General features: G+C 42.5%; 1 protein-coding gene across 1 annotated transcript in view; it reads left to right on the plus strand.

Moving 5' to 3' along the window:
• grb10b (growth factor receptor-bound protein 10b) overlaps positions 1–13,508 on the plus strand; it is a 63,463-nt gene that overhangs the window by 14,748 nt on the left and 35,207 nt on the right. Inside the window, exons 3-4 of the mRNA XM_083900965.1 lie at positions 5,261–5,357; positions 12,053–12,362. Coding sequence (XP_083757091.1) covers positions 5,261–5,357; positions 12,053–12,362 — 407 coding nt within the window. The remainder of the gene's footprint in view (positions 1–5,260; positions 5,358–12,052; positions 12,363–13,508) is intronic.

The raw sequence follows: 13,508 nt of genomic DNA on the forward strand, positions 1-13,508 counted from the left end.
CATGTGATGCACCAGAATCAGTTTTTCCTGTTCAGTCATGGGCTAGCTGCAGCCTATCTTAAAGTGCATCACAAATGTGTCTCTGCAATCACGGGCTGAAGCAGGTGTCTAAACTTGTCTCAGTCCTGGGCGTGGGACATCCCAACATGTTTTACTTTTGTATACTAACCGCTGATAACCACTAGCAGGCATTTATTCAGCTATTTTACACTGACAGTGCTACATATTATGCATGTGCAGCTTTAGGGGGTAACTTTTAATTAGACTAAAATGTCCATTCACAATATGCTGATGAAGCCCATCGGCTACACGCAACTCCCTCTGTATTAGTGATGGGAATCAGTACTGATCAGTATTGGTCTTGAAATGACAAATATGTCGGTAACCTCGCGAGCCTTCATACTTCTCCATCGCGGTGATGGATACACGCTGCACTTTCCCACCCGATCAGTAGGGGTCGCTACGCAAGGTTGTTGTGCTTTTGGCTACAGTGAGCAATGGCGTCAGAGAGAGAAAGACTGTGGAAGCGGAATAACATTGAAACAGTGGCCGTTTCTCACTTTTCTGTGTCACGAAACGCAGTTTTAAGATAATTTGAAGGCGAGAAATTGGCCATTTAGAGTCTAAACATGTGCTGTGTGTATTAAGATATGACGTATTTATAGTTTGGTAGTGACGTTGTCGGCGGTGATCAGCTCCGCCTCTGTGTACGCTCGGTGCGCACTGTGGCCGGCACAGAGCAGAGTAGCTCGGCCTGTCCTGAGGACCAATCGCAGCCCTTGCCATCTCCGTTGTCCCTCGACAGAGTGACGAACACTTAAAAATATTTTGTGCAGCCGGAGATGACGCAGAGGCTCTCCGGCAGCCTTTGTGTCGACGCAGAGGGCTCTGCGTAACCTTCGTAGGGCACTTTACGCAGGAGTATAAATTGGGCTTTAGAGGGCGCTTTCACGTTTGGTGCCCACCAAATCAACCGGTCCAGGACCTGCCTGAAGGGTTGGTCTCTGATCCGCCCTACTTTGGTACGGTTCCTCTGGTGTGAAAGCAACCAAACCAAATCGGACGAAACGCTATGGGTATGAGTTGAGATACAGGATAACCCCGAATTCCCACCGGGAGTGTGAGTGTCACGAAACGTCAGCGGCGCGTTTTTGCACCGTCCTCTGCCCAGTGTCTGCCCGGTGGAAATCGTTTGTCCGGTTCTGGTGCCGATGGTCTTCGCGGTCTATTTTGGTTGGTTTAGAACTCTGCATATGTGAAAGCAAACCATACCCATGTCGGTTTGCTACATTGTAACATTTTTCTGACTGGTGCAGACCAAAGCAATCAAATTATAGGTGTGAAAGCGCCCTAAAATGCTAGTGAATGACCAGAATAAATACATGAATAATAACAAATAAAGATAGAGATTGCAAACATTCATATCTCCGCTGACCTCACGTGGAGCCGTTAGAGGTTTAACATGATTAATGATTAACCGGCTCATAATGTTTAATGTTTCGCTCTCCTGAAAAGGGGTCGATCCCCGTGTTTCGAAAGACGCGCAGTCGCCTTTGCTTTACCTCAGCTCAGCTGTGCTGCTCCGGCTGAATCTCTACTGTCTAAACAAACAGACAAACTGAGCTTCAGAGCGGACACATGAAAGCGTGACCCCTTGATCTCATTCTTGTTAATTATGTAAGAAGGGATTTCCACTTCCTCTGGTGTTCAGAACAGAACTATCCACAGATGCTGTCGGCAAGAGCGATGTGTGCCAGAAGCAAATTGTGGAATCTAAATCTCAGTAAGATTTCCATATTTTAGAAGCTTTCTGAGAATATTGAGTTTTATGTGACTCTAACAGTAATGGAAAGAACACTGTTATGTTTTAAAACTCCAATTATTTGTATAGATTGAGTCCGTTCTCAGCTGCTCTCAGCAAGTTGTTGATTCACTCCCGGTCATAACATTTAACCTCGGTCTGACCTTTTCGAAAAAGCAAAACTCTGACATGTGTCTCTGTCTTTTTCCCTCTTGTTTGAGGTGGAACCTTCAGACCTTTGTGTCTGTCTCACTTTCAAGGCCTTAACCTTAGTCTTTGGTCCTCCACTGACCCCTTTTAAAAACCAAACCCTCAAACCTCTTTCAACTTCATCAATATGAAGGGGCCCTTATGCTCCTTGTCAAAACTTGGTCTAATGGTCCATGGTGACCGCTCTTAAGTGTGTGTGTGTGTGTGTGCGCATGCACATGTGCTTTTGTGTCTGTGTGTAAAAGAATGAGAGAGACAGAGAACCAGGATGAGGAAATGTAAGAGAACCTCTATGTGCGCTTTGTTGTCTCACACTTATGGGTTTCAGTAAACCTATGACCCAGTGGCCACTGACATGGCAGGGAATTTTTTTTTTTTGCTAAATGTCGAGCATCTATAGGATTAGGGAAAAACCCAGTGTTAACAGTCTGTGAGTTGTCTATGGAGGCACCAAAGGCTGTCTGGGTTTCTGGACTTTTGTTGGTAAAATCCACAAAAGGGATACAGGTGTTCTTTTAAGTTTCTTTAGGGCTTTACGATGTGTGTGTGTGCGTGCGTGTGTGCGCGTGCGTGTGTGTGTGTTTGAGTTATCTCATTTACGTCCAGACAGCCATGCAAAGCAGCATTCAAGACCAGTATGAGGTGTGAAAGAGTTCGAGCTCAGTGGAGCTGAAACTCTGACCATTCTGTCACACACACACGCACACACACCCCCACACACACACACCGACTTGGGTCGACTTAGCCTGGGTGACTGGTTATGGATCAGTCACAGTCTGGACACCCAGACGGTGTGTGTCGATGACGAGGTAGTAGCAAACGGAGTGGTAGTTGTTTTATTGCCTTTTTTTTTTTTTTAAATGGGTTATCCCCATTAAGAAGGCAGATCTGTTTTTCTTTTTTACCCAACAAAGACGTCTGGAACTCCAGACAATAAAGCGAATGATAAGATGTGGTTGGATTAGTTGTTGATGATGAGACACAGGGGCGTGGGGGAGCTGTGGACAGACCCATATACCGACAGTGTGCATCCGCTTAAGCCTGATCGGTAGAGACGCCAGAGAAGATCTCACGCCCTGAACATGAAAGATAATTTTTTTTTTTGCAGAAGTGTGGATTTTATATTCCCAAAATATTCAGCCACATCTTTTTAAAGCGCTCCGCACGCGTAGTCAGTAAAGGTGCTTTCGATGCCACAGGTGCTAATTGAGCTCATCTGTTACCTAGGGCTGAACCCGATTAATTTGGATTATTAGTCGATTACTAAACGAATCGTCAGCTATTTTGATCGTCGCTAATCGTTCATTATTAAAACGAGATTTCTGATTGTTTTAGCTTCTTAAATGTGAATTTTTCACAATCATTAAAACTGAATCATTTTGGTTTGTGGACAAATACAAGACATTCAAGAACATCACCATTCATTTCCAGGTTTGACAAACACAGATCATCGTTTTTTTTTTTAACATTTTCTGACATTTTAGGGAACAAAGGATTAATCGAGAAAATAATCGACAGATTACAGTTAATCTCTTCCAGCAGTTTTTTTCTACCTTTTATTCCACATTTTAGTATTTATTTATTCTAATATTTGTTCAGTTATTTATTAGTTATTATGAATTTAGTGAGTCTCGTAGTGGGAGTTTGCGTTTATCATCTTTTTTGCAACTTACTCTTAATACTTTTCATTGTCACGTCTGTGTTGTCTGTAGGTGTTTGTTCAAGGATGTGAAACAAAAAGAGCGACCTACGGGTAAAAAATAAAGCGGCTTGACTCGACTCAACTTTAACGCGGGTACTGTAGCATAATGTTGTTATAGTAGTCGGCTGCAAGGAGGAAAATCTAATATAAACTTCACTTGAAACCTCCTAAAACCTGAGTGGAAAGTAACAATGTCAATGCTTTGGGTTTATTTAATTAAATGGGACAAAGCTGTAGCATTTCTGTTCTCTATCTGTCTGTGTGTGTGCGTGCGTGCGTGCGTGTGTTCATGCGTGCGTGCGTGCGTGCGTGCGTGTCAAAGGAAACATGCCAATGCATGAAGCAAGGCCAGCTGTTTAAACAGTGTTAAATATTGTTCAGGGGCAAATGGGTACAACTCAGCTGAAGAATTCCCATTCTTAACTTACTATGTGAGATTAAGCAGAGCCTAGATCAGCTTCATTAAATACATTTTCACTTCATACTCTAAATAAACTTCACTGTGAGTCCAAAGACCTGCACGATAGGTACATGGACCTTTTTTTTTTTTTTCTGGTTTCTATTCCGGGAAGCAACAAAAGATAATCAAACTGACAAAAGGCAAGACAAAAAAAAAAAAAAAGAAGATTATATCAGAGTAAATGACGTAAAAGAGCCCGGCTTTGCCAGCAGCTTTTATTACAGCATCAGTGGAGGTCTGCAGTGTTAGAGAGACGTGGACTCGGTAGCAGAGTTGTTTTCTGAACACAGTCGTCTGTCTCGGTACGTGCTGTTCCCACTCCTGCTGCTAGACCCTGCGTGACACACAAAACCACATCCAAACACACACACACACATACTGTATAAGAAAGGATAAATTGTCCTCGTACTTGTTACACACGTCAAAATCAAATATGTTTACAACTGTGTTGAGGCCTGTGTTGAAAATGTGTAACAAGGGTCAGAGCAGGATGCTGTCCTGAAACAGTATTTTCTACTGTACACACACCTGACCGTGTTCACACACCGTTTGTGGCGAGGTTATCTCCGTTTCACCTCTTTGACTATGTTACGCTTAATTCCATCATGTGTTTGTCTTTGCTCTCTGGTGTATCGACCATTTCTGCTCTAGTTTTTCTTTTTTTGTTGTGTGTTTTCTGACCTGTTTTTTATTTCCCAAAAGAAAAAAAAACATTCTGCCTGATTCATTATGTACACTACACATGCAACATTCAAGCAGTGCCGAGGGCCAGAGCTGCCTCTCATGTTACACTGTCAGCTGCTCAGACCACAGCTGTTTTTTTTTCTAATTTCAAACAACCATTAATCATTAAGAACCCTTCTATTGTCTGGTTTGCATTTGAAATGATCCCACAAATTGATTTGCATGATCACATTGTATTTTCCACAGGTATAAGCACATGGCCCTGTTGAAAACCTGCTTTAGTTTCCCTAAAATAAAACAAAATAAATATTTGGATTACTTTTTTCTTGTAAATGTGATGCATCTGTAATTAAATTCACATTTATTTTTCTTTGTTTTTTTTTCGCCTCTCTCTCTCTCTCAGCCAGACAATATAGACCGGTCCTCCAATCACCGGCAAGCTGATCTGATTGGTCCGACCTTCCAGCAATCAGTCAATCGGAGTTCTCCTAACCATCAAGGTTGGTTGTCTACATCCTGTACACAGTGTGTGTACATATACATGTGTATGTGTACGTGCGTGTCTTTGTGTATGTGTGTTTGTGTGTTACGTGACACAGACAGAGATGTGTATTTGGCCTCAAATTACACATGATTTCATGTAGTGGGCAATAGTGCACACTGCTAGGACTTTGACCTCATGTAACATAAAACTTGTTATATACCCGTCTCACTACGTTTATTTTTATACTTTGCTAAAGGGGCATATACATACCTGAGAGAGTGAAAGTGATAGTGTGTGTGTGTGTGTGTGTGTGTGTGTGTGTGTGTGTGTGTGTGTGTGTGTCATATCTCAGTACAATGCAAACCAGCAGTTTGCTTCTCATTACCCTCCCCTGGGTTTGGGGGTGGGGTGGGTCAGGAGAGATAATATATATTTGGGTCTCTTCCGCTGTAAACATTTGAGCAGTTCAAAGAGTGATCTGCACGGACACAGGGTGCCATCCTAATTACGCCGTCTATCTAATTGTGCCATGCAGCGTTCATCCGTGACAATCGGAGCATGAGATTGAAGTACAATATTGGCTCAGCATGGGAGTGTGTGTGTGTGGGGGGGGAGATAGTCTGCAAGGACCCGGTGAATGAATTAGAATGCTTGGCCCTGGCATGGGAAATAAATGAAGCATAAATTACATTGTCATTTTTTTCAGGATCAGTCGGGGGATGGAGGGAACACGGGAGGATGAGAGCAGGGCACATGAATATTGATGACTTAGACTGAGATACAGTTTTGCTTGCACTATCAAAGTAACAGTATTTTGGATGCAAAACAAGGATTTTTTTTTTGTGTCGGGAGCCTGACTGATGAGCCCAGGTGAGTCCAGTCCAGTCCAGTCCTGGTTAGTCCAGTTCAGCAGCAGTTAAAAAGACACAAAATATTGCAAGCAATCTGACAAAATTCAGCCAAAATATCAGCAACAGTAAATAAATAAAAACATGAGCAAAATGATACAGTGCTGCCTGTGTCATGGAGGAGTTGGACTTTGCCCTGTCCAGCAGTATTTTAGAGGCCAAATACACAAATCTGCTTAAGTTTTTAAACGTATCTGTGAGCACAAAAATATGCTATGAGTTCCAGAGTTGGAAAATCTCAAAACGGCACCCTTGTGTTTTTGTGTATACAACCAATATTCTACTTTGTGAAAATAATAATAGCATAGTCCCGAATGTCTCTTGTGCTGACATTCGCTGACGCTATTTTCGTCTGCATCTTCTTTCTCTTCTTGTGTTTGGAGATTGTTCGGTTTATTCCCTTCATGATTCCTAAGGATGAAGTCTCTTGAAACGATGTTGTATTTACAGAAAAAGACCGTAGGTAATGTTCTGAGTTCTGAGTTCCTGAAGCACAATTCCTATGATCTAAATTTGAAACCAGTACCTCTGGTGCTTTTTTAGCAACATGATAATACTTGTTGTCAATACTGAACTTGTTTTAAACTGAACTCAGCCTTTTATTTTTTATCGGACTGTAATGCAACCGCCAGTTACTTACATGTTTTTTTAGTGCTGGGTACTAGCTTAACGCACGTTAATGCATGATGCGTTTCCATGACGACTGACCGGAAAACGACGCGCGTGACGTCATGTTTACGTATGTCATGTTTACCAGTTAGCTCCATTAGCCGCATTAGCTCCTTTTAGCGCCGGTTAGCGCGCCTACAGTGGAACTGGAGCGGTCTGTTTATTAAACGAAAAAAGAACAGCGCTACAAATAACCAGTGTGCCTGTGTCCTGCGTACGTGTGCCTCTGTTTTTAAAGTTTAGCGTTACTTTAGAGGCTCATTTTAACAACCCAGAGTCACGTAAACATGACGTCACGCGCGTCTTTTTCCGGTCAGTCGTCGTGGAAACGCGGCATGCGTTAACGTGCGTTAACGGTGACACCGTTAGCGCGCGTTGACACCGTTAGCACTAGTTTTTTTATATATATAAATATATAAAGCACCAACATACATAAACCTATTAATGCTTTATTTGTATATAACCACTGCCACTGTTTCATGTGTTTGTACTGAGATAAGACTTTAGGTTTGTCTTAAAAGGTAAGCTATAAGTTGTAAAATGTAATTAGGCCATAACATTATGGATTTTTTAGAATTCATAATGTCTGTGGGCAACCCTGTGGATCTATGGTATTCACTTCTTTCCCGTCAAAGGGAAGAAATGGGACCCCAGGAAGAGAAGCTGCTGCCTCGTATAATGACCGAGCCAAAATTAACCTTTGCACCGCTCTGTTTTGGTGGCGGTGGTGATATTGTAGTGTCGCTGCTAGGCAACGAAACCCATCAATGGTACCAATGCAGTGCAGTGATCTAGCAGCATGGCTCTGGAGGGGTCGACCAGCCATGATCTTTGGTCTGGAAATGAAGCTCCCAGCCTCGGTTGTTGTGCGACATGCCAGTTGCACATACATTGCACGGGCATACACGCGCAGAGACAAAACACCAAGGGGCCACATTCCCTCAAAGAATGGGTCTCTTTAACACCGGCTAAAGAAAAGGGTAGGGCACTGTGTATGCAGGAGGAAATCTGCTGAAATGTAGCTGTTTTGTCACCTCATCATACTTCCCGGGCTTCGCCCCTTTTTCCACACACATGCATCGTCACACTGCTCTCAGACGGTAACCCCTCCCTTTTTTTTTGTTTTTAACAAGCAGGACTTAATGAAGAATGCATAGAGCACATTCCAGGATTAGGGAGAGCCATATGGATCTGCCATCAATACAATGGCCTTGTTTGGCCCTTGTCTCGCTGTTTAATGATCGGAAATGTTCAAGACAGATTTCATGCAGACACTTGGCAGATATGACTATGGTTTTACAGTTGGTTAATACTGTATTTAGCGAGGCTCAGACAATAGGAGAAGCTTGGGCTAATTTTCCCCCTAATTTAACCAGTTAGAGGCTCTTTGTAAACATGTCCGGGGGAAAGGAGGGAGCACATGAATGAACTCCAGCCATGGGAGAAATGAAACAATGGGGAAGTGAGAACAATAATGTCAGTGTTGTCCTTTAGCTCCGACATCTCCCGAGTTCAAGCCAAAATGTATAAAAGGAGATGGATTGATCGATGGGAGAGCAAGCTTGAAGCAGTTAAGAAGTTATTGTTTAACATAGCTAAACCATACTGCGTGTGTGTAATAATGTGACATATCATTTTTATTTATACCTCCATTTGTATAAAATTCAATGCCCTAATCATCCTGGGCACAGGAGTAGTATTTCGTCTTTAACAGCTCAGACGGATCAAAGTCAGTCTGCCTTTGCTTGTTCAAGGATGCTGCCTCAGCTGATGCTCCAGGGAGGGCTCGCTCCTCTTCTTACAGCAGCAGAGTTCCGATTATGTGTGGCAGGATGAGAAACAGTGTATTTTAAAAACATTTTATGCAAAATATATATTTTTTTTGTAATTGAAATCCTTATATTTGGGACTCTGGAAGCCCTATCAGTCTGCAAAGCGTGAAAAAAGATGACTCACTCATGTTTTTGTGCTCCTCCTCAGTCTAAGTACAGGAGATAAAACACACGATGTTGACTTCCACACTCACTGGGACGTCACAATGTGCTTTGTCCGTAAAACACGCGAGAGTGCTGGCGAGGGCAACGGTATCCGAAAACCAGAAGTCCGCGAAAAGTTCTATTCTTGGCTCCACAGTGCAGCACAGAGTTCTACACAAACTTCCAGCCTCAGAGGATTTATCTGTCCAGTGGATACATGTTATATATGACAGCAATGTGCCTGCTAGAGCCTGCAATTGATCACTTTTCCAAATGCTATCTGCTGTTAGCCCCAAGTAGCCTCTGTGGCTGATGTCTTTTCCTGTCCCTTAAGGTTCGTTTTTTTAAAGAGATACTACTAAACAGAGCGTTCTGAACAGGGCTGTTTTGGCAGAGTGATTGAACTGCTGTGGTGCTTCATCCTTATGGTATTTTGACCAAAGCACATCACAGACATGTTCATGAGGACACCAGGGAACTAGTTAAACTTGGAGAAATAGGGTTTAATATGGGACCTTTAAAGTGCATTAATGATAATTTTTACAAACACGCACATGTAAGTTATAATACAGTACACATAAGAAAAGAGAGAATACAGGAGAGAACCTGGTGAGTTTATGTCAGATTGTGGGGCTGCAGTTTTGACCATGATTTTAGATGTTTATTAAATGAGCTGAGGGTGAGCACAACACATATAACAGTGGGCATTGTATTCCAAGTTTGAGAGGACTTGCCCTGGTTGACCTCTTTTGATTTTATTTTGTTTTTATAAACTCCTGTAGTGGAGCAGGGGCTAGTCCACAAAGGATTTTAAACACCAAGGTGGTTTATCATATTGTCCCAGCTCAATAAATCATGTTTTTTTGTATGTAAGATACTGTAGTGATGATACGTTCTTTTTGTTTTTTATCTAAACTTTCCAGATCTGTTTCAAAGTACAGCTTATTGTGTAAACTACTTTGCTTGGCACATGGCGTTACAGTGCGCGGAGAGCATTTTAGTGTCATTGAGCAAGCAACGAATTCTTGCCGTCATCTGCTCTGTCATCTGTGGATCTAATTAAAAGCTGTGTAATATAGTAATGCCAGACATGCTGTGACCGCTGTGTATTTGGTTGGCAAAAAGTTTGTTTTTGTTTGTTTTTTTCTTTGCCGGGTCTGTGTCCTCCAAATCTGAATGAGTTTAAAGTCTGTGTGTGTGTGTGCGTCCGGGCCTGCGTCCATGCTGCGCGCATCATCGATCACTTAACCTTACACCCAGGTGCATGACATGTTTGTCTTGTGACAGGGGATTGCGATCATATGACTTTTAGTGACGCACAAATGCTGCATCGATGCGTGAGTGTTGAGGTGACGCAAACAGCTCTGCCTGTCCCCCTGTACAATTTATGTCGAAACATCTCTCCCTAGCTCCAGGGCGCGTGTCTCACCTAGTGAGAATGAACATGACGAGCATGTGATGATGTGTTCAGGGTAAACGTCATAATGGATCATTTTGCTGACATTTGATGAGGGTTCTGTTTAATCCTCGGAGCAAATATTGAGCGCATATTTAATAACAGAATTAGTTTTTTGTTTTTCTGAAAAAAAAAAAAGCAAGATATTTCATTGTTCTATCCCAGCATCTCATCTTAAAGGAGTCTCACTCTGTCCTTATCCTTGTTTATGGCCTTATAATGTTGTATGTATTTGTCCTGTTCTATGTAGCCCTTTAGCTCCTCAGGTTATTGTCACTGCTCCAGCTTACCTGTTGCTATTAATACCCACAGATTAACAACCTGGGATACAGCTGCCTGACATGATTTCAGGAAAAGCTCCTCAAAGGTGTCAATTCAGGATTAGTAGGGAGCAATGTTGGACTGGGTTTGTTAACTAGTCTCCTCCCGCTAACCCCGTGGCTTCCGGTGCCTTTAAGACTGATGTTTCCTTTAGTCGGCTTTCTGCTGAGCAACACACTCACCTGTGGCAAAGTTAATCGAGTCATAAATCACACATTTGCTTCGTTGGATTTCAGAGAAAAGGGCGCGATGAAGAGAGTTGTGCGAGTAGGCTTTTTTTGTACATGTTGAACTTTTGTAAAGGAAATAAGAATTAATAAAACTGTATTACACCTCACACTGAGAAAATCAGCTGTCAGTTTAGCAATTTAAATGTCAAAATAAAGATTTTGTCTGATCAGATGATTCTCAACCTTTAGTTGAAATAAAAATATGACTATGTCCATGACCTCCTTATAAATAATGTTCTTTTAATGTGAAGCCCTGTCCTTATATTGTCTCTGTTTAGGACTCCTTCACATTACATCATCAGCTCTCTCCCCATACAATTGCATTTTGTCTACCCCTAGTGGTCATATTGTGTCCTGCAGTACAGTGGTTGGATTTGGACTTAGACATCTGATCATGATCTCAAGACATAAATAACTGTTTTTTTCATCACAAAGAATTATTAAAACACAAGACTGTAATTAAGAGAGAGCATCCCTTCAGTCAAGCTCCCTTTTTAAAACTTTGATACAACTTGCTCCCGAGTCGGCTGTAAAAAATTCACTTCATGAATTTAAATCTACCTTGAGGTTCTCACAGGGGCTTTGAGGATGGATTCCTCCTCTGAAAAATAATTCCTTGTCCAACTTTTAAGACGTTTAAAAGCAGAATGTTTGATACATTCACGCGGCAAAGGAAAATCAGATGCGTACAGCTCCGTTGCCTTCACTGTGAACACAGTATGGTGAGAGCTGAGAAGTGTTATGGGCAGGTTTGTGCTTGTGCCCGTTTCCCCTGGAGATTTGACGCACACAGGGCAGCACAGTATGAGTCGTCGACGTAGTCGAGCTGATTGAGCACTGGAAAAACTGGTTGTGTGTGTGTGTGTGTGTGTGTGTGTGTGCCAGTATTTAATTTTTTTTGAACAGGTGGTGTGAAGTGAGGTCAAGAGTTTAAATCCTGGCCCCACTGAAATGATAGAGAAACTGAAATCGAAAGGGGAAAGTCCCAACAATATTCACAGATGTTTGCCTCTTTGTGTGCCACAACATCACAAGCAGTATTTTTCCTTTTATTGTGCTTAACTGTGTCTCAGTTTCTGTCCAAGTTTCCCACTTTCTGCTCCTGCCTCAATACTGAGCCTCTGACGCGGTTTCTTTCTCTCATACTTTAGCAGAAGATGACGTTGATCTCGAGGCCCTGGTGAATGATATGAACTCTTCGCTGGAGAGCCTCTACTCCACCTGCAGTGGCCACCAGACAGAGTCTACCCCACTACTACACAACGGACAGTCCACGTCATCACACCATCCCCATCATCATCATCATCATCATCCTCACACACAGCTTAACCACCAACGGCAGGGTCAGCAGCCACATGCGCCATGCCAAGTCCCCGCGGATCCTTCCTCCTCCTCCACACTGGCAGACTCACCTCAAGCTGGCCTGCGACGGTCACAGCCTATGCACATCCTCGCTGTCAGGTGGGTGTTCTCGCAGTATACACGGATACATAATTGACTTTGTACATTTCATTATCTCAGTTGGTAAGAGCCATTAAAGGTCCCATATTATGCAAAATCAACTTTTTCATCATTTAAAAATCCTTATATTTGGGACTCTGGAGGTCCTATCAGACGACAAAGTGTGAAAAAAGATGAAACTCACTCATGTTTTTGTGTGCGATGTTGACTTCCGCACTCATTGGGACGTCACAATGCGCTAAATACCTGGAATTGGTCTTGCGGAGCTCCGCTTTGTCTGTAAAAGATGCGAGAGTGCTGGCGAGGGCAACGGTATCCGAAAACCGGAAGTCTAAAAAGTCCGCAAAAAGTTCTATTCTTGGCTCCACAGTGCAGCACAGAGTCCTACACAAACTCAGAGGATTAATCTGTCCAGTGGATACATGTTACATATGATGGCAATGTGCCTGCGAGAGCCTGCAAATTATCACTTTTCCAAATGCTAACTGCTGTTAGCTCCCAGTAGCCTCTGTGGCTGAAGCCATTTCCTGTCCCTTAAGTTTTGTTTTACTTTTTTTTTTTTAAAGAGATACTATTAAACAGAGCGTTCTGAACAGGGCTGTTTTGGCAGGGTGATTGAACTTTCTGTGGTGCTTCATCCTTATGGTATTTTGACCAAAGCATGTCACAGACATGTTCATTAGGACACCAGGGAACTAGTTTAACCTGGAGAAATAGGGTATAATATGAGTCCTACAGTGACATAAACAACAATTTGCCCAGTGAAAGATGAACACGCTCCCGCTCTGTGGTGTTACCAATATTCAAGAGGGGTTTGCGAGAGCTTTTTGAAGATGACCCAAGGTCCGGACATCCAAGAAAACATCGATAATGTTCACCACATGGTGATGGATGACTAACGTTTGACTGTTAATCAGATAGCCGATGCTGTGTATACACAGTAAAGAATAGGAGCGGTCCCAGGACTGATCCGTGTGTTGCACCTCACAAACTAAGAATCGACAAAGGAAGCTAGAAAAGATAATTTCTAAGTGTTTAGAAGGATCTCTATGTATTTGTACATGAAATGTCTAAACGAGTCTACGGTAGTAGTAGTAATTGTACATGTACATGTCGACATGACCACAAATCATGATCAGAAACGTG

This window comes from Microchirus variegatus, assembly GCF_963457635.1.
Source record: "Microchirus variegatus genome assembly, chromosome: 1".
In the NCBI taxonomy this organism is placed as follows: Eukaryota; Metazoa; Chordata; class Actinopteri; order Pleuronectiformes; family Soleidae; genus Microchirus; species Microchirus variegatus.